This window comes from Xiphophorus maculatus, chromosome 2 (assembly GCF_002775205.1).
Source record: "Xiphophorus maculatus strain JP 163 A chromosome 2, X_maculatus-5.0-male, whole genome shotgun sequence".
NCBI classification, from domain to species: Eukaryota; Metazoa; Chordata; class Actinopteri; order Cyprinodontiformes; family Poeciliidae; genus Xiphophorus; species Xiphophorus maculatus.
In genome coordinates this window covers 7275796-7297487 of record NC_036444.1, presented here as the reverse complement: position 1 = coordinate 7297487, position 21692 = coordinate 7275796, and the positions used below count along the sequence as shown (strand labels likewise).

Genomic DNA, 21692 nt, shown 5'->3' with positions numbered 1-21692 from the left:
TTGTATTCCAATATTTCCAATAGTACTTTTTCATCAATATTAAAACAAGCTCATATTTCTTGCTGAAACGTTACTTGTAAGTTAGTTTGTCCTATTTCAAGTGTACTAAAATATTTGCACTACAAACTTTGACCAAAATTACACTGTAAAATTTTGTGTTTTTGCAGTGTAGAATGGTCTAAACTCTTGACTTGTATACAATTATATTATTATTATTATATTATTATTACCAACAAATGCATTCCATTCTCTATGCCATTCCACAGTATAACACAGAACTTAATTTATGGATTTATTGGTGATTTTTTTTACATATGTGGATTCCTTCAGATGTTGGCAACATCTGGTGTGAACATAGAAAGAAAAATATTGACATGTTCAGTTCTCATTTTCCACGTTGTAAATCATCAGGTTACAGACACCGAGCCTCATTCTGTCAAGGATTTGAATGATGACGTGTAGCCCTGCTGTAAATATCATTTTGTGTCTAAATGACTGAAAGCCGGCACTTTAACAGATTCACAAAAGCCATTAAAGTTGCGTATCTCATGTCAGAAAAGAGCTTTATTGGTTTCTGTGGCTGAAACACGAGATGTCTCTGCTGAACTGACATGACTGCATAAAGGATAACGTAGACACAAAGGTGAGCAGAACCTTTTCCAACCCGTTCTTTCTACGGTATTAAAGAATTAGTATGAGACCTACTTAATACATTAGAGTCAAACAGCAGTGTAAAAAAATCATCTTGGTAAAGCAGCAGAGATTTTTTGGGGTCAGTACTTTGCTTCGTGGCCTTTCATCAAGAAGTAATTACAGCATAGATAGATGGATATCATTGACAGAGGCAATTACCCAAACAGGCCTAACAGGAACGATATTAACCACACTCACACTCACCCCCTCACGCCCACACAAAACCATTTACAGGCAAATGTTATGAGAGCAATTTCCTTCAGTCCACATAAATGAATGTAAACAAAAACAGCCTCTTGTAACCACTAATTAAAAAAAGACACCTCGACATCTAAATTAATTTTAAAACTTATTTTCATTTGAAATGGGGACTTTTGGACCAGCAATCAGCAGTCTAGTCCCTTTTCTTCAGGTAAGATGCTTCTGACACTATTTTTGGTTCAGGAGTGTCTTAAAAGAAGGAATGTACATTTGTAGTTGAGTCCTTACGTCTGTGTGTGCTGTGGTTCCTGAAGCTGTGACGCCAGCTGCAGACCACGCCTTGTAAATCTGCCCCAAACTCTTGAATGGGCTGTGTTACAATCCTCTTATGGCTGCGGTTTTCTCTGTCGCTTGTTCTCATTTCTCTACTACAATCTTTCCTTCCACCAAACCATTAACAGGAGCTTCTTTAGGAATGAACTTTTGTGGCTTACCCTACTTTTTAATGGAAATAACATTCATTCCCGTGACAAAAATCCACGTTTTATTTTGATTTTTTCTCATAAACTGAATCTTGGGTTTAACATTAAACTGGAAGCTGCAATCATCAACATTAGCCAAAAAACAATCTGTGTAATGAATCTTCACATTTTTAATTGAATCACTTGCATAAATTAACTTTTTAAAGACACTTTGATGCCTCTGTATTGTACATGCTTCACAAACCTCCCCTACTTTGCCATAGTTTCAGCAAGCAATAAGAAACATTTGGCTGTAAAATCCTTCACATTAAATTTTTAACACTGACCCAGTTTTTTACATCAGCATGAATAAAAATACCACAGAACAACTCAGAAATGGAACTACAAGATTCCGTTAGAAAGGTGACTTGAATGTTGCCGGTGTTGCTGCAAACATCCACGCGACCAGCCGTCAGCTTTCTCACCAAATGTAAAAATAACAAGCATGGGCGAGGTTTAGCACATTGTTACGGCTGTCCACAGTAATCATTGATGTGAGAAAGTTTTGCTCTGTACTTTGTGAAGTTCTTCCAGAGGGATGAGAAAGCATAACATGTAGAAGAAGAACTTGTGTGAACCTCCGACTCTTCGTGATCTCTTTTTTTTTTCCTTCTTCTTCTTCCTCCTGTCTTGAGCGTGGTGGCAGGAGAAATTAAATAGCAAAACAGGATTGGAAGCCCAGACCTGAGTGCTGCTATTTCTGGTGCTGAAGTAGGTCAGGCGGAAGAGAATAGAGAGCATTGCACGCTGTTTGTATCTGTTGCCTGCTCAAACCCATGCCCATTTGCACCTGAGCGAGAGGTCTCCAAGTATGAATTTCGTCATCGTTGGTCAGAGGTTGGCGATAGGCCAAAGACTCTGTGGGCACAGCTCGTCCAATCTGAGGAAAAATTTCAGTGATTACCTAAGCTTAACATGACTACTTATAGTATATCTTTACCTCTATGGACTCATGCAGCTTTGGCTAGAAAAGGTGCAGCTGTGGTGCTGTGTCACTGTTAAATTTCTAAACTGCCAAAAATGAAAACCAGTGGCCAGATTTTTTCACTTGGAAGTGGCTCACGGTTTGCGTTTTTTATACATTTTTTTATTCTTATGTTGCGCAGAATACTGTGCAGACACTTTGTTGCCATGGAAACACTGATGTGCTGTCCTCTCGTCAGTGCGTCCATGAATTAAGCAGCGAGATGAGGTTTTATTTTCCTCACTGTGACACTTCAACACATGACGTCCACTAATACATCGTCTTCAGCACCTATAAACTCTAAGACATGCTAAATGCGCTCTACTTATGCATCCATGCACCGTCTTAAAGGCACGACTACAAGTGCTTCTGCAGCCGTATTTGGCAGCGTCACACTGACATAAGCTTCTGGTGAGTTATCCTGCCCTGTTAACTGGTCAAAGCACAATGCGCCTGTTAGGAAAAGCCAAATCGGATTCTTCAGAGACAAAACACAGAAAGACGAAGAGACCAGTCGACGGAACAAATGGAAAACATGGACACACACACAACTGCAGCGAACGGCAAGCGCTCCAAGACGTGCTACCCTTGAGAAAGCAAGCTCGCCTCTGTTGCCACGACAACGGGACCTATTAGGTAACTGTGTTGCCATGGCACGTGTCTCCTCAGTGATGCAGACCTGACCACACCCACTGATGAGCTCTCCAGCTGTGAAGAGCAAGGGAGGCTTTTATTGCAGACCAAGTGTCAGCATTTGGAGATCAGAGAAGCTCTGTAGGTGCAGGGGTGTGGGTGTGTGTGTGCGTGTGTGTGTGTGTGTGTTTCTCTTTGTGTAGCCCGCCTGTTTTCTTTTTTGTTTGTTTTTTATTCCCTGTTGGTGTCTAATTTTAGCCTTTCCCCTCTGTGTCCTCCTGTCACTGACCAAACGCGGCTCTCTCTCTGTTTTCAGGGGGGTGCCTCCTGTCGTGGGGCTGGAACGAGCACGGGATGTGTGGGGACGGTTCACAGGCTGATGTCTTTCATCCTCGGCTCGTTTCTGATCTCAGGCCTGTTGTCATTGGCTGTGGTGCTGGACACTCAATGGCAGTGTGTGGTGTGACGACGAGTTTAACACAGAATTCTGTTCACACTTGGGAAGAACTGGAGCATAAGCAAAGTTCCCCTTTCACTGAGTAATAGGTTTTGCATTTTAAAAAACTACCTCAGCTACTTGATAAAGTTTTCATGATTGGTGTAGTTGAACACGGTTTTTTAGAGCAGCCTAAGTTAATGAAATAAAACTTTGTCAACCTAAGTCATAAAATGATTTGCACATTAATTAATAAATGCATAAACAAACAACATGTAATTTCATAGTGCATTGCTTTGCATCCAGCAGAAATGGAAGAAATTACCAGATCATCACTATTTATGCATCAAACCATAAGACCATAATCTATTTTTTAACTCCAAAAAGTGTATTAAGAGTCTATGTTGGTGGATTGTATTTACGGATCAAAAAGGATGAAGAGTGTGTTTTTCAATTTGGATACAGTTAATAATTAGGGAAAAATATTATTCAGTATGTAATCTGCCAATCAAGGAGAGGTTACTCAGTTCCAGTCTCTGAATTATTGATTGATTGATGAAATGGTTCTCTGCAATTTTTGCCTCCAAAAATCTACTTGTTACATTTCAGATTTATCATATAAATTTTTCTGTTTATCATAGGCTTGATTTATATTGAATCTTTTTTTTTAGTCATCCGTTTGTTGATTTGAATTGGTGTATTAGTGGAAATGTGTATTTTATTTATTTATTTATTTATTTTTACTTCAGATGGCTAAAAAAAATAAAAATAAATCAACACTCACTGAATACTGATTATTTCTGTGTTTTTTATTTATCACTATTTCTGTACAAGTCTGAACTGTATTGGTCAAAAAACACACAAAACAAAAATCCCTAAACAACAAACCAATAAAAACGATAACTGAACACCTCACTGAGATAAGTAGCCACAAAATGCATGGTGTTCAAAAACACACACTCTAAGGTCTCACTAAGTAGCACACATTAGTTGCCATATTTGTCATGTTGGTTCTCTTTATACAATAACCATTGCTTTCTTTACTTTCCTTTTTTCTCTGTTGTTAAACGTTGACCAACATACTGTTCTCCTATTTGTATGGCTAGCCAGCCTGCAGCTTGCTATTTTTGGCAGATTCAACTGAATTCACTCAGATCTCAAGAGGTTGTTGGCAGTGTGTTTGCAGTTGTTTGGTAAGAAGTTGGTCCGTTTTCACAAACTTTTCCACATAAACATTGAATCGACCCTTTGTGCTCAAATGGTGGTCCTTTGAGGGTTTTTTTAAGAGGTATACTCATTGCTTTATTGTAGAGGTTGATCCATACAGGGCTCCTTATTGCATCTGTAATTTTGAGCATTAATTTCAATGGCTGGTGACTTTTAAATTAAAATGTGCATTAGGTGGTGATGCACTGTAATTCCCCTAAATGAGAAGAATAATTTGCATATTAGAGGCACTTGTCCAAGTTGATAACAGTTTGGCCTTTGTTGGTATTACATATTACTATCTGTATGCACATGTGTGTACAAGAAACAAAAATAATTCTACATGATTGTCAATTAAATCACAGCTGCACTACATAACATTAACATGATGTAATGGCAAAGTCGTACATCCTACAGCGCCGTAAAAAGTGTTTGCACTCCTTAAACGTTTTTATGTCATGTTACAACCACAAACATAAAGGTTTTTTTAATGTAATTATGCAAATTTATCACCTAATTTTGAAGGGAAAGCAACATATTTTTTACTGTACTTTATAAATAAAAATTTGAAGTTTGGCATGAATTTGTACTTTACCTTACTCTGGTGGCCCTAAATGAAATTAACTGCGTCCAATTGCCTTCAGAAGTAAATAAATTATTCATACATAATTTTATTGTAGTATAAATAGAGCTTTGAATGCCCCAAAGGGTTTTTAGATAGCATCAGCAAACAAACATTAATATAAAGGCCAAGGAACAAACTAGAGAGTTCAGGGATGACATAGTAAAGAAACCTAAAGCAGAGTTAGGTTATAAAACGCAGAAAGCAAAGTCTAGTCTGTCATCTAAAACAGGAAAAAGTACGCCGCAACTACAAACTGAACAAGACATGCCTGCCCAGCTAAGCTGACAGGGAAAAAATAAGGGAGAGCATTAATCAAAAAAGCAAGAGGCCTGTGGCATCTCTGGAGGAGCTGCAGAGATCCACATCTCAGCTAAGGAGCGTCTGGACAGAACAACTATTAAGTTGGCCTTTATTGAAGATTACCATGACGAAAGGCACTGTTGAAATAAATTAACAAGTTCTGCCTGTAGCTTGCCGTAAACCATGTTGGGGAGTAGATAAGACTCTATTACATATCAAACGATAAGAGACAATAAAAATATTATTGTTTTACAGTCAAGAGACTTTTTTTGTGTCAAAGAAATTACCTGGGACCAGATTTTTCTCTTACTTTGTGGGACATAAAACTTTGGCCCCACTTGTTGCATTAAGGTAGCACTGTTTTAAAACTTTCGTCTGTCAGCAGGATGGGTAACAGCTTGTTATGCTCCCAGTGATTTTCTGTAAGGAACAGGATGACAAAAACGTTAAATATTCTGAACACTAAGGACTTTAAAACAGTGACTAAATTTACCAAGACCTTACAAATTTATAATTTTGTCAAAATCAAAATAGTTATGGATAAATAAGAGGCTTTATTCCTATTGCAGTAATGATGTTGAATCACTTTTGCAATTTTGTAATTATTTGTTTTTTGTGTCAAATACTAGGCATTTCAATAATAATGTACATTTTTGTGTGATACTGTAAAAGTGTTATATTTTTACTCAAGATTGTGATATTGTGAGAATCTTTTTATGAGCAAATATGCAGAAAATGGTTCTTTGGTAAGATGAGACCAAAACTGAAGTCCCTGGTTACATTTAAAAAGCTGTTGCTGAAAATTAATACAGGAAAAAGCCATACACACACCTTACCCACCATGAAAGACGGTGGTGGCAGCAGCATTATGGCGTGGGGATACTTTAGTATTTAGCAGGGGCAAAGTGGCCAGAGTTAGTTTGGAAGTGTGGTGGAGGTTCACCTTCCAACAGAATGACGACTTCAAACCTAACAAATGCAATGGAATGGTTTCAATCACAGCACCATGAGTTAGAATGGCCTAGTCAAAGTCTGGACTGACTTTATGTCTTTCAAAATTCTAATTACTTACACTGTCGTTTCTGGTTGCAACAAGGCAAAATGCGACGTTTATAGGGTATGCATACTTTTTTAAGGCACTTCAAATAGGCTGTCTTTGTCCTTCAAACTAGTACAACTATAATACTTACGGTCTTAAGTACTTTCAATTCCTTACGCCAGAGCTTGCAATCCTAATGCGTCATTTTTATCAAGGTTATAGTGATGCTTTTAGAAAACAACAGTGGTTTCTTGTGAATATTATTTTTTTGATGCCTGAAAATATATCAAAGAAATGTTAAAAATCCACTGGTGCAAAACAGTGCAAAACCCTACAAAGATATGACCGTGACAGTGCAAAGTTCATTATTTCTTTTCAACTGTTAAGTCTGGCTGACATGACAATTGATAGGTTTTTTTTTGTTTGTTTGTTTGTTTTTTTTCTGACACGGGTGTGACTTAAATCTGGAGCAATATTTTTTTTTTTTTTCAACAGAAGCAGCACACAAATATTTGATGGTTGCTCAAAAACATTGGAACGCACAAATTCAGCACACACAAAGCATATTTACAGGACTGGCACACAGCGAAAAATAGGCACACAAATTACAACACAGTAACCAGTCACAGATACTGAGCTACATAAGGCTTGACAACAAAACTTCCTCAGTGCTACATCTATGCTGAGTTTGTGATGTACAGGTTGTCACTGTCACACCCATTTAAAAATACTAAGTTATACACACATAAAAAAATGCTACAGCACTATCAAGTGGGTGATGGGTCATTATGGGTCATACACATAGTGGTTGGTACACCATGGTTCATAACACAAACTGACTCTGTTGGTTGTCTGCTCCGGTGCTGTCGTTGGTTCTCTATAAACATATAAAAAAAACAATAATAAAAATAAATTATTACACAATTCTATGTAAAATGGTGGAAATGATGGCGATGATGGAGGGTAAAGAAAATGTGCTCCGTTAGTTCCTCATGGTAAACAATGGGTTTACCATGCGTTCCCATGCTTCAGCCAAGGCGTCAGACATCAAAACGGACCGTCTGAGTGCATCGGTTGGACTTTGAAGTCGGTTAATAATGAACATGCCCAGTCATGCCACTCTCTACAGCACGATGTAGAGTAGTTTGGTCATTGTCATGCGTTTGGTATTTTCCATCATGCTCTCACAGTCACCCCATTTTTTTGTCTTTATTTATTCATTTTCAGCTCTCTTTGCACATAGTCAGAACATCGATCCGCAGTTGAAAACCTCAGCGGTAAAGCCAGTGGGAAAGGAAAGCTGTACGTATGCATGTGCTGCTGAAAAAAAAAAACAAAGTCTGAATGCTTGTTGTGTATAAAATTTATTTCATGCAATGACTTGTATTTACATATTTTATTTGAATGCTTTTTTTTTTGCATAAATGTAAAATACATGCATTTACCTTTCCCCAAATAGACCCACATCATGTTTCCCCCTACCCTGCATTTGAATTGCATGACCATAAAATTCACCTGCATCTCTTCACATCAAATCTACACAAATATTTTTTTTAAGCATAGAACGTTCATCAATTACCACAAGAGACATGACTCGAAATGTGAAACAATGCTCAATTCAGAATAGAAACAAAAGTTGGATGACTTCTTACAATTACCATAGCTTCTTTTTTCTTACAGAAATAAACATTACTGATTGCTCTACATAGAATTTAATAAAGTGCCCTGAAAAGACTTGTGCATAAATGTTGGGACGGTATCAATACATGTAGGAGTATTGATCAGTAGACAAACACACAGCAGGATTCCTTGTGATATCTGATTGTAACTTGAGACATTTTGGCTCTGTAGAGTTGCTTGGTCCCCTTTTATTTTTGTGCTTTAATATACAACAAGATATGAGAAGTATAAAATCATTTTTTCCTTCATCTTTTTGTCCAGCTTATCTTCTTTTGCTTGGTGCTGAATGTTAAATTGTAATATCACTGGTGTGTAACAACAATAACCAAAGAGGACATTAATTTGATTAAGAGTATCGGGGTGGAGCTAAAAGTACCTATTTAGGAAACAAAGTGGCATAATGATGCTACACTGGGAACATTTGTTTAATAAGATGTCAATTTTTACTGACTTTCTCTCTGCTTTACTTGATATGAAAACACCATTGTTTTACAGGCACATCTTAATAAATACTTTTAAGAAATGTAATTAAAAAGTGAAATATACAGTATGTATATATTAATTACACACAGAACTATATCTTTAAAAGCATTTATTTAATGTCCGTTTAATGAAATACAATTTATATCTATTAAAAAAACTAAGCTTAAGTTTGTTAGAAAATCTGAATATCAAAAAAGACCAATAAAAAAATTATTTTTATAACTGTCTACTGAAAATACTCACTTAACACTTTGGTTCCTTTTGCAGGAACGTTTGCATCAACGCATTGGGGCATGGAGGCGACCCACTGCTGAGGTAATAAGGAAACCAGGATGGCTTTAGTAGCATATTGGGCCAGGTGTCTCTCACCAATACACTGTAGGTTCTTATTGGTATCATTCATCACTATAACTAACCCCAACAGCCTTCACTCAAAAACCGTCCATGTATTTTACCAAATACAAAAGTAGTGACCCATATCATGCTCTGATTGTTAAGAATAGATGAAAATATTTTTATTACACCACAAATTGTGACATTGAATGACTTTGTTTTGTGACGAAAATGTGCAAGATCCTTATGTTTTAGGATTGCAATGCATAACAGATCACTTTTTATAAAATTCAAACTAATTTGTTCATTAAATTAGGATATTGAATGTTTAATTTATTGCCGAGCAGGTAAATATAACCCAATATTTAATTTAGGCCGGAATTGCAAAAGATTTGCTTTGTGAGATTTAGATCTAGTGAATTTTCCGACAGATCCAGCACCACAGGTGCCACGTCCTGCCGGAAAATTTAATCTGCACTTCTTTAAAGCTTGTCAGCTGAAGGTAGCATGAGGCTCTAAAAGTTCCTGGTAGAAAAATACTCTCACTTTGGACTCTATAAAAGCCAGCAGATGACATGGCTCCCAAATCATCCCTGTCTGTTGAAACTTCATGTCCCTGTCATCCCTGTATGTTGTAAATATCCCTTTTAAATGGGTATTTAAGAAAACAAATTTTCTTTTCTTTCAACTTTTCTAATACACAACCTTCTGTGAAGATCCAGTTTTTTTGTTAGACCTCTGTCGGCTTATTTGCCCGACATGTCTGTCTACTGGACAACTGTCTTGTAAGCAGTCCTTATAATTATGAAGGATAAAACATGGCTCATTCTTCACATTTTCTTTTTTATTGGTCTTTTTTCCAGAAATAAATGCTTGAAATATATGCATCTGGATGCAATTAGTCTATATAATATGAGTTTCACTTTTTGGCTTCAGTTAATAAAATAAATAACTATTTAATTTATTGAGGTGCGCCCGTATATCTCATGAGTCCTGCATCAGGTCAAGCAGCACAGCAGTAGCAGAAGTTGCTAAAGAGTATTTACAGAGTTTAAAAACCCTAAACTACCAGTAAACACTGTCATATAAAATAGCATTTGTTGGCTTTGTGACAAATTTGTTCAAGTTAGACAACTCTGTGTTAGCTAGAGACCCCGGTCAAATGACAAGGAAAATAAATGTATAAAGTTGGGGAAAGGCAAAGAATGGTGGCTACATAAAAATCTCTGCTATGACTGAGTCTCTTGTAAAGCTGTCTTGAAATGCATAAGAATGACGAAGCTTAGGAAGCTTTTAAATTCTTTTTTTTCTTACAGTTACTGCATTACAATTAGCTTCTGGTTGAACATGATTTATCATGCAGTTCATGCAAATTAACAGTTTTAGTTCTGTTGACATTAAATGTATCCATCACTGGCATCAAAGGAATTGTCATAATCTCCATATTGCATTGGACATTGTGAACATTGCGTTCAAATATGTATATTTTTAATGGCCACTCAGTTAACATGGAGTCTTGTCTGGATTGCACTTCTGCATGAAAACGTCTCTACTTTGCAACACACAAAGCACTTGACAGTTGCCTTAACAGCTTTTGGATATGTTTCAAAGCAATGAGTTAATTTCCAGCACACTATCAACAGAGGTTACATCTCATGAAAAAAAATATATATTTTTACAAAATTCAACAACAAAAAAAAAAAGCAAATGAGATCAAACTTATTAGCAGAAGAATATGAGAGATCAAAAGCAACAGAGCAACAGGCAATGATGTCAACACAGGAAAAAAAGAGGAGTTAGCCTGCGGTAGAACAGTGCTTCATCTGCAGCTCAGGTGACCCATGCAGAGTGGCATGTGCCAATGTTGACTACTTTAGGATATGATGACACACCCAAGTGTATCACTTGGGAAGCTTAAGTTTAAGCACAGTTAAGATACATTGTTCCAGGGAAAAGAAAAACCAAAACAAACAAAAATGAGAAGAAAACAAAATCAGGAGCGAAGGCAAAAAGTGTCAAAGCAAAGTCTGACAGGAGAGATAAGAAGGAGGATTGTGGACTGGCCTTCCAATGGCATTTTGTCTGCTACGCAACCATGCTACATAATGGATGGGATGGGAGAATGTGAGTGCTGCATTAGACAGGGTGGGCTGCAGGGCAGGGCGGACACTGAGGACACTCCAGAGGCATCCCCGCTCATGCCAGACATGCTGTTAAGGCTCCAAGGCTTTTCATAACCTTCAGTTGGAAAACAGAGAACGTTCTGAGTACACTGCAGCACTGGATCCATGACAGAAGGTTTTCTTTTTTTACTTTTTTTACTTTTTTTTTGGTATTCCTCACTTCTTACACTACACCTGTTGCTTTCTTGTTTTTGTCTCCAAAGAAACAGGTCAACACAGACTTGAGACAGATTATTATTCTCCATGCATTGAGTGCATCAGGAGTACAACAGCATGCACCGGGTGGTACTGGAATGGTTTGGAGTAGAACACTGTAACAAGACAGAACAATAGGCACCGTGGGCAGGAGGTCTACACTTGGCTACAAGCAGAATTTCATTCTGTGTGCCAGTTACTGCACACAAACTTACATCACCTTCGAGAGGAATGTTTTGAACTTTTTGTCATTTAAAATATAATTTTAAATTGTCTTAAGCTGTAATAATGATAATAATAATAATTCACTTTTCGTGTTGTGCTCCTTCACCATGCTGATAGCACCCATCAGCAAGACACTTCATGCACCATAATGGTCAAGAGGAATGTTCTTGTAAGTCAGAATCTCACACATTACTTATCATTAAAACACATAAACGTACATGATACACATGTAGCACGAAAAATACTCTCCTAGCCATATAAGACGACACATCCTAGATCATATAAATCTCAAAAATAGCTTTCTTACTAGTAAATAAATAGGGGTATTACATTATGCATGGTATAAAAAAATATATCTTATGTAGATGTGGATTATCCTTGACGTTTGTGGGGATTGTGCCTGTGTGTGGGTTGGAATTGTGTACAATCTCCAGCAGGATGATTGAGAAAAAGTGAGTGGTGATGTTTGCTGTGTGTGTGTGTGTTTTGGATGTGCGTGGAAAAAGCTGATGCGACAAAGGAGCATGTCATGTCTATTGCCTACAGGGTGTCAGTGTCTCGGGGGGGCTTGTGATTGGCTGTTACTGTACGTACCCCTCCTCACTCTGCCCCCCGTGTGGTTGGGGTGTTCAGCCGTGGTGACCAAGAAGCAGGGCCGCTCTCGCTCGCTGGGGCTGAAGATCTCCTCCGGAGAAATGGCCTGGTCTATGTGCGGGCAGTCTTCGTTGGCCAGTGCTGCGTTAGCCGCTTCACCGTTCAGCTTGGAATCTTAAAATAATGAACAAAATTTTTTAAAATGAGAAGATGATGATGTTAAGGGCAACATTGTTTTAGCTATGACCTATTCAGGGTCCAAATAGGAATTACCCTGCAACATAATGGTGTTAGTATACAGTCCCTTCCAAAGGGGTTTTTGCCTTTTGAACGTTTTGTCATTTTGACCAATTGAAAACTTTTGTAATGTTTAGAAGTATTTTTAATAATAACCCAACACAAAGTAGCACATCATTATGATGAATGAAGATCATATTTTTTTTCAATTTATTTTAAGATTTTAAATATAGAAAGTGTAACATGCACTGGACTACTGTAACACATGAAGACATCTGACCCTAAAACATTTCATTGTAACGTGTCTTTGATTTGTCCATTGGGGACAAATAAAATGTTATTAAATTGAATTGAATTGAATCATCCTGCTTGAAGGTGAAACTCTGCCCCAGTCTCAGGCATTTTGCAGCTGTTAATAGACTTTCACCCAGGATTGCCATGTTTTTAACTCACTTTTCTGCTTATCAACTTTGACCAACTTCCCAGTCCCTGAAAAAAAGCATTGCGGAAGCATGATGCTTCCATCACCGCATTTCAACATGTGAACACTGTTTATTGAATGTGTCAAGTGATTGTTTTTCCCTCAAAGTAATAAAAAAAAGAAATTTTGGCAAATTAAAAACTCAACTTTGGTCTTATTTCATTCACACATTTGCTGTGTGCCTTTTACAAACTACAAGGAGTACTTCTTACAGCTTTCTTTCAACAAACATCTTTTTGCTCTTCCATTAAGTCTCAGATGTGTGCCTTTCAGCAAGAGTGCATGCTCATATCCTGGTAGGTTTGCAGTTGTTCCTTACTCTTCGATACTTTTTAGAAGGAAAAAATATTCCACCGCTTTGGTTACTTCTTATTACCTAAACCAGCTTCAAACTTTTTCATCTGTCTGCTGTGTTGCTTGGTGTTTGGGACACTAGTTGCTCACAAAATAGTTGTATTTATACTTAAATTATACAAAAATGTACTCACTGAGATGATTGGTTTATTTTGCAGTTTCAGAAAAAAGGGACTGAATATGTTTTCACAAGAAACTTTTCCTCTTTTTATTTGTAAATATTAGAACCCATAACTTTCTTCCACTTTGCAGTAAATTTGTGTTTTTCTATCACATAAGAAACAAACAAAATACCTTAAAGCTTGTTGTGGTGACACCGGTGGTGACACCGGTTCTTAAAACTTTTGTAAACAGCAGCTGCTGTCTGGTGTTTACCTTGAACTGCTGATGTAATTCATCTCTGGCAAAGACCAATATATCTCAGCGCTGACATCACCAGAGGGGCATTAAGTTGTTCCAGCATCTACTAATGGTTGTACTTAACATTACAACTACATCCTCTCAGTCTTAAGAGACATAGAGTATGAGTCACTGCATTAGGAAGTGCAAAATCAATAGCAAGAATACTCAGGGTCTCTTTTATTCTTTTATCAAAAGTCAAATGGCCTTTTTATTTCATACTGCATTCCATTGATTGTTTTCAGAATTGTGTTTTTTGTTTAGTCTCATGTCTGAGTCAGCAGCTGACTGAAGTACATGATCAGACAGCAAAACTGCTAACTAGTGAAATGGCTATTTCTACAAGAGCAATCAGCTTCAACAACAGTACATGAGAGGTTGTGTTTTGCTTCTTACTTACCTTGAAATTTGATCTCAAACACATCGTCGTGGGGTATAGGGCTTGGATGCTGGGAGCTGATGCTGGATTTACAATAGTTAGGGGAGCCTGGTTGGGGCGCTCTAGGGATATGCCTGTTTTTTTTCTTTGGTAGTTTCTGTTTAGCCATTGCCAGGGAGTAGTACATTCCAAAGTTGTTGACAATTACTGGTACTGGCATGGCGATGGTCAGCACACCTGCCAGGGCACACAGGGCTCCAACCAGCATGCCAAAGGTCGTCTGAGGGTACATGTCTCCGTAGCCGAGGGTCGTCATCGTCACCACCGCCCACCAGAATCCGATTGGGATGTTCTTGAACTGTGTATGCTCACTGGCTCTCGGGTCGTTGGGGTCGGCTCCAATGCGTTCTGCGTAGTAGATCATTGTGGCAAAGATGAGGACGCCAAGAGCAAGGAAAATAATGAGGAGGAGGAACTCATTGGTGCTGGCCCTCAGAGTGTGACCCAGAACTCGCAGCCCCACGAAGTGACGGGTTAGCTTGAATATACGCAGGATCCGCACAAAGCGGACAACTCTCAGGAATCCCAGCACGTCTTTCGCTGCCTTGGAGGACAGCCCGCTGAGGCTCACCTCCAGGTAGAAGGGCAGGATGGCCACAAAGTCGATGATGTTGAGCGCGTTCCGAATGAAGTCAAATTTGTTCGGACAGAAAGTTATTCGCATCAGAAACTCAAAAGTGAACCACACAACGCAGACGCCCTCGATGTAGGTGAGGTATGCCGCCGTCTCTGTCTCCTGGTATGTGCTCACCACCGTTTCATTGTCCAGCACTTCTGTCTCGGTGCGGTTCACAATCGGGTTGAAGGCTTCGTGGGTCTCCAGACAGAAGGTGGTGATAGACACCAGAATGAAGAAAAGCGAGGCCAGAGCGATCCACTGAGAGGGGACAAAGATAAAAGGGATGAGAGGACGATGAGCACAGTATCACAGGCAATGTAATCAACCTTGATGGGTTAGCAACTATTTTCAGCAGGATACAATGCAACTCAATCTGTCATCTATGAAATAACATCTATTTTGACTATGACCAGATGTCAGTTGATGTTATCTCTGTTTTTCCTCTTTAAGGGGATGATCTGGATAAACTTCCTGTTCCTCCTCTTGCTTATGCTGAGGCTCAAGGTCATGGCGTTTTTATGAGTGACCTATATATTGAATTATAAAGTACCTGCAGCAGCTGGAACAGTAGTAACAAACGGGATATTTTTGTTAACCCTCAACCTTTAGCCTGGGCTTCTCCCTTCATCACAACCACTACTGTAGGTCTTCCCTGCACAAGGTCACACTGTCCTGAGGACCAGCTCCTGGGAATCACCGAGAGCTGGGAGAAACCCATAATTCACCTAATGGGTAAAGAGTACTTCAACCTTCATTATGTATTGATTAGATTCTCAGATTTCATCACATTTAGGTTGTCAGAGATCTGGTGCAAACAACATGAGCGTAACAGCCGCTCTCTCTGGGGTACATAGTGGAGGCCTTTCGTCATGGTGTTTTCCTCATGTTATCTCCATCCTATGATGCTGTGCTGGTTTACAGCAGGTGTTGGTCAATTCACCTCTTTATTAATTTATACTTTTTAATTTTTAGTTGTTTTGTACCCAACTGTTTTGCATAAAAAATGGATCTGTCTGTTGCAAGACATGCATCAGATCAGGCCTCCTTTGGGGATATTTTGTACCTGCTTTGGCTGTCCATGACTTCAAGTATTTTTTTATATTGTCCTGACAGTCTACTGTAAGGAAATACAGTTATGTGACTCCCATAAATGAAGGAGTTTGCTTAGCTATCTTGTTTTCACCAGGTGTCATATGGAATATTTTAAAAATACTCAACTGGTGCAAACCTGGATCAAAATCCAGGACAAACAGTCCTGGAAATGGACAAGCAGTTGCACTAAATATTATTCAACCCCATCTTCAAATGAAGTGTATTTTCAAAATTCTAATTTGTGTTTTAAGTCAGCAAATTTTAACAGTTTAAATAGTTAAATAAATGTAATATTACAACGGGTTAAAAAGGCAGTTATCCCAAGCATACCTCAGAGTCCACCAAGACTAGGTTTCAGAAGTACTAGAAGATAGATGAAGTGGTCAGTGCTTGACTTACTGAAAAATAAGGTTTGAATAGCCTTTGAAAATGGTTGCTGCAACACACAAATCAAGAAATATCAATGAACTGGCCTTTCATTGAGCATTATTGAGGAAAGCAGCCAGAATTTGCTGTCTATCCATGAATAATTGTTTGTTTACACCAGGTCATAGTAATGAAAAAGTGCTTTAAAAAGTACTGATTTGTCCTGAGCTATGTATGCTGTTTTTACTTGATTTATTTACTGCAAAGGTCTACTAGGTTGTACAGTTTAATAATCCTAAATTGGAGTGGGGTTGAATAATCTTAGATGGAGTTTTAGGATACAGCACAACATTTTCAGGAAATATCATAAACAAATTAAATTACTTTAGAAATAAACAGATACATAATGGTTTGCATACAGGATTAGGAAGAAGCTAAGTGGCAAAATAAGGGTTTGTCTTACTCCACATGGTGTACCGTTATCTTAAAGCAGGAATAAGCATCCTCATCTTAAGTGAGGTGAGTGGACAGGAAGTGTAAATAGGAAGAGAGGCATTACTATTCCATGAGTTGCAAAAGTGGGATCAATAGTTGCTTGTTTGCTTGTAAAAATGCATGAAAGTCAAGCTTTGCAGTACCTCTCAAACTAATGCATGGGATTGTTAAGTAGAGTGAAGAAATAATGAATGACTTTAGGGAAGGTGTAAGTTGAATAAAAAGGGAACAGGTCTGGGCATGCATTCTGTTGAGCAAAACAAACACTGCTCTCCCTGGCAGTAGCATCCATTCACAGAGAGGCCGCCGCACAGCACAAGATGGAAAACAGGCTCTCATTATAACATCCTCATCACCAACGAATCATTGCACAGAGCTGAGGAAATCACTGCTGCTTATGAAAGTCTGCTTCCTTTCCAAATACTAGGATAGTGGCTTAGGGGGACTCTAGGTGCTGACTTCAGATTTAGGTTGTGTCAACAGCAGGACTGTGCACATAGAAAAGCCAACTTTGAAAATATTTGTAGAATATTGCATAATTTGTTCAGTTGAGTTCAAGTCGTCTTTTTGTAGCTTCAATTCAGAACAAATGTAATCTCAACGAACTTTGCGAGACAAATGCTTCAGTCCAAATCCATGTAAATATAAATATACACATATAGAGAGATTCAAGTTCAGTCATATACATTCCAATAAAATTCAGTAAAATTCAGTTTATATGCTCGTTGTTTAAGAAAAACTCAGTCCAGTCATGGACTTCACAGTTTTTTCTTGATGTTATTAAAATTTTGTGTCAGAACTCTGAAGCGATAAAAAGTGTTAGTGTTTTCTCTGATTACATAATGCTGTTTTGTCCACCCCCTCTACACTGTGTTCCATAATAAGTCAGATTTAACATCCCTGCCTTCTCCTTTAAAGTAGCCTGTTGTTTTTCATTTGAATCTCTTCAGATGCCCAAAATTTTCATAATAGTAAAATTTTTTGCAGCTCAAATTGAGTAGACAATATCAGTCAACAAGCTTTAGTGTGATGAAGCTTTTTTTTCTGATAAGTTTCTTTTATTTAATTCGCGAATGCCTCCAAACATTCAGTTTGCTGAATATCCCACCTACCAAACAAAGAAACAAGCGTTGCATCTTAGTGGGCCGCCCCCTGAATTATGCGTCTCTGACAGTAAGGAAGGAGCGCAGTCAGTGAAAAGACAAAAGACTTTTTCTTTATTAATAATTCTCCCTGTCTCGGAAAAACCACAAGCCTACTATGCAGAGACAAGGGCTTAGATCCACTGTGTATAGAGTCTGTAATTAACTCTGAAGCTCACATCTAATTAATCTTGTTGCCAGTTTTGGTGGCGCTCTGTCAATCTTTGATCTGTTTTTGTCAGACCTATTGTTAAATGTAGGACAGTTTTAGGATTTTTTGAAATTCTGGAATTTTTTTCCCCCTTCATTAAATGATTATGTTGTAAATGGCACACAGTTAGGTTACACTGCTGTGCCCAAAGCCTAAGGGGTTAGAACTTGTCATTATAGACTTCCTTTAAAGCAGCTTGACTGTTTACACCAATCAGGTTGGTACAGCTGTTCAAACAGCATGCAGCACAGCGGTCCTTTGTAGGGGCTCTGTGGCCTTTCTGAAGCATCTGAAAAGCTGGTTGTTATTTCATTTTCGCCAACGTGGGGCATTGTGCCCAGATGGAAAAGTGCCCGTAACAAAGACTAATAACGACACCTGAAAGAGCAACCTCATTTTTGTTTGGAGGTCTGCCACAAACAATTGGTTGGTGCCAAAGAGCTGGTGTCCTTATGTGGAGCTGACCTATATAACTGGGGATCCTTCTGTCCTGGAAATAACAATCTAAAGACCTGTTGGAGGCTCAGCGAGGTTCTGCATCTCTCTGCTGGAGGAGACTGGAAGCTATGATTTGCATCCAAATCAGTTTTCTGCAGAAGATATTTTTGTTTTCTCTCTCTGCTCTGTCTTTGTGCTCTCATCGACCTGCTATGGAAACCCCAAGGATTACAAAGCAAGGTCATAAAAAGCCTCCTGAACTCATCAATTTCTGTTGTGCCATCACAACAGCAAAGGCAAATTAACAAGTGTTGTTTGTACAGTTCTGACTGGTTCTGTCAAGAACAGAGGCACATCCACAGAGTTACGTGGCAAGAGGATTGATCATCTTTCAATAAATCACTAAAACTAAATTATAACAGAATTTTAATTTGGGTTTTATAAGTTTTATTATTCTGTTGTCACATACAGGGAAATGTGGAGTGAGTAATTGATTGAGAAGTGGCATGCTTTTTAATAGAAGTGGAATATTATCAAGGTAAAAATAAAATAAGCTTGAAAAACATACATGAACAAATAATGTAGTCTAGTTGATTGATTGATTTCCCTCTGTTTTTAAGTCCATAATTGAAAAATAAGAACAGATAGCTTTTCAGACACATTAACACTGAATAGCACAGGAAATATTGATTAACAATGAATTAATTCATAAAGTGCCATTGAAGATATAGAAGGTTATAAATTAACCATATAAAGTTCAATAATTAAATGTGGTAACTCACTCCCTGCCTTTTTTTAAATGATAAAACAAATGAAATAAGTGTTTGATAAATTAATAAACAAACTTGAAAACTTGTAACTCAACTTGATGAAAACTTACTGGTGAAACAGAGGCACTAATAATCTTGTGGTGGACACATCAAAACTGTAAGCTTTAAATTTTAATTTTATTATGCTAGTAGCATAATAAGATTTGGAAGATTTGGTTGCTTGAGAATTTAAAACTGATATAATATTTATTTTAATTAAAGGAATGAAAGAAATGTAAACAACCCTTTTTGCCCCAGGGGCCTGGATGCCCTTTATCCCTTTTACCCTCCTATATCTTCGTGACGCCACTGATCAAGACAGATTTCTGATTGTAGAGAATTAGGCTTTATTTACCCAGGGCCACTTCAAGAAGGTGACCAGTTGGGGGCCACTGATAATCTTGGGATGGCACAACAAAGCCAAAAGCCGGAACAGAATTTCAGGAGTTTTGTTTTACTAATAGAATATGTAATGGATGAGAAGCCGGACCATAAAAAATAATAGATATTTAAAAGAGCCTGTGAGAGTCACAGTAATAATTTCAGCTTAAATAAACAAATAAATTTAGCAGCTCATTGAAACATGAATGGTCTTATCTGAAAGTCATTAATTATGCATACAGACTGTCTGGCTTATTACACTGCAACCCAATTCAGATGAAACTAGAACAACAATAACATGGTAAAAAATTTTAAAAAAAGGAGAAGGAAAAAAAAACTCACCCTGGCATATTTTGAAGAGTATGGATCCTCGAACAGAGCCCAGACCCGTTTCTGCCAGCGACTCCACAGGCTGCCACTCCTCACATCAGGTGAATCCCCCTGCGCCAGCCTCCTCGTCATCTCATCATCATCCTCATGCTCCGGCTCTGGCTCCGGATCCTCGCTCCCCAGGTCTAACAGACCCCCTCCACCGAAACTATCAAGGGCCTCCTCTGCCTCCCGGTGCTGTCGATAGGTCATCCAGCAGCATGGCTCCACGTCTGTCTCATCGATGCCCCAGAAGGCCAGCTCCTCCTCATACAGCGGCCCGCAGACGTCGGCCGGGCAGTGCAGTTTACCCGTCCTGTAGTAATTAAGGATGTGTGCAAAAACGCCCGGGTGGCGGTCGAAGAAGAACTCCTCGATCTTGGCGTCATAGTCGAAGTGGTTGGGCGCATCAGGCTCGGCCAGCCAGGACAAGCGGGTTCCAGGTAGGGTGCGCAGGGTACTGCGGTATGTCTGATGTCTGATCCCTCCTACGTTTATCACAATGCGATCCTTGTCGTCGCTCAGGCCCATCTCGTCCCTTAGGCATTTCTTCACTAAGTTCCCCTCATTGCAAAGGTCAGTCTAGATGTACCTTTATAACGGCGCACAGCAATTACGCACAAAGCAACCAGTCGCCAGTTGGGAGGAAATCAGGGTTGTTTGACATGCATTCCCTCTATTACCGTGTATTCCTTACCAGCACCTGACATGCACCTGGCTGATTTTAAACTGTTAACATTGCCAGGCTCTGCTGAAGGTATAGAATCGACATCCAGAATGAGTGCAGCCAATGGAATCACATTAGGAATGGACGTCAGATTGCTCCCAGATCAGAGATGTGCACGTATGAAAAAACAAAACACAAACAGCAACAGTTTCCAGATCGGGTCATTGAATCCAGCAGGTCGCCTGTTGTTCGTGACTTTCACAGCAAGGTGACTGCGGTGGTGCTGAGCGGACAGCGTCTGATGGAGACGCGGAGCTGCCTCCACACTCACCTCCTTCACGCTCAGCTCAGCCCGCTCCCTCTCCGCGCTCTTTGGGCGACGCCACCGCTACACACCGCCGCTCTTTGTCTCAGCAGATAAGATCAGAGCGCAGATCTTCACCGCTGTCATTCATGCATGATCAGGATGAAAAATATCCCAGTCAGATCAAAGGGAGAACGGTCCTCTTCTCAGATCTGTACACCAGACCAAATAAGGAGAATCGAGGATGAAGAGGGCGATGAGCCTCCTCAAAAAAACGCCCAAACTGCCTGTTATTCACACCGAGCCTCTCTGCTCCTGTTTCAAACCAGATTGAGCATGCCCAGTGGAGGAGCTAACACTTACAGCCTATGAAAGCTGTCAAGTCTCCTCTCAATTAAAGATATTGAAGTAGTCTTATAGCTGCTCACTTTTTCTAATTTGTCTCACTTATCCTTGCGGTCGGAGAGCAGCTCCCACAGCCCGTAGGGAAGCGCCGTACATCCTGCTGCGCAGCTGTCTGCAGAAGGTGTGACCCTGGAGCCACAAACGCGCAGATGCGCCTCTAACACCACAGATCA

General features: G+C 39.1%; 2 protein-coding genes across 6 annotated transcripts in view; one reads left to right on the top strand and one right to left on the bottom strand.

The window, feature by feature from the left end:
* Nucleotides 1–7107, top strand: part of sergef (secretion regulating guanine nucleotide exchange factor) — a 14145-nt gene extending 7038 nt beyond the window's left edge. For both annotated transcript variants that reach the window (XM_023345901.1, XM_023345896.1), the window contains one exon: nt 3329–7107. In XM_023345901.1, coding sequence (XP_023201669.1) covers nt 3329–3555 — 227 coding nt within the window. In that variant the 3' untranslated portion in view covers nt 3556–7107. The remainder of the gene's footprint in view (nt 1–3328) is intronic.
* kcnc1 (potassium voltage-gated channel subfamily C member 1) lies at nt 114–21692 on the bottom strand. 4 transcript variants are annotated; one of them, XM_023345880.1, is made up of 5 exons: nt 20117–21691; nt 14183–15098; nt 12312–12485; nt 7459–7495; nt 114–2295 (listed from the first exon to the last, which is right to left on the bottom strand). In XM_023345880.1, exons 1-5 carry the CDS (start codon nt 20672–20674, stop codon nt 2247–2249), a joined length of 1734 nt encoding a protein of 577 aa, XP_023201648.1. In that variant the 5' UTR covers nt 20675–21691; the 3' UTR covers nt 114–2246. The 4 variants fall into 4 exon arrangements, with proteins under 4 accessions (XP_023201648.1, XP_005809951.1, XP_005809950.1 ...); XM_005809894.2 differs by lacking the exon at nt 114–2295 and having other exon boundaries at nt 4109–7495; XM_005809893.2 differs by lacking the exons at nt 114–2295; nt 7459–7495 and adding an exon at nt 8934–11352 and having other exon boundaries at nt 20117–21690.

Bases quoted from the DNA above. Each gene is read 5' to 3' on its own strand.
- kcnc1 (XM_005809893.2), bottom strand. From the start codon at position 20,674: ATGGGCCTGAGCGACGACAAGGATCGCATTGTGATAAACGTAGGAGGG. The intron at 12,486-14,182 runs GTAAGTAAGAAG...CATTATTTTAAG, and splicing joins GTTTGAGATCAAATTTCAAG to ATTCCAAGCTGAACGGTGAA. The intron at 11,353-12,311 runs GTACGTACAGTA...TTCCAACTGAAG, and splicing joins GGGGGGCAGAGTGAGGAGGG to GTTATGAAAAGCCTTGGAGC.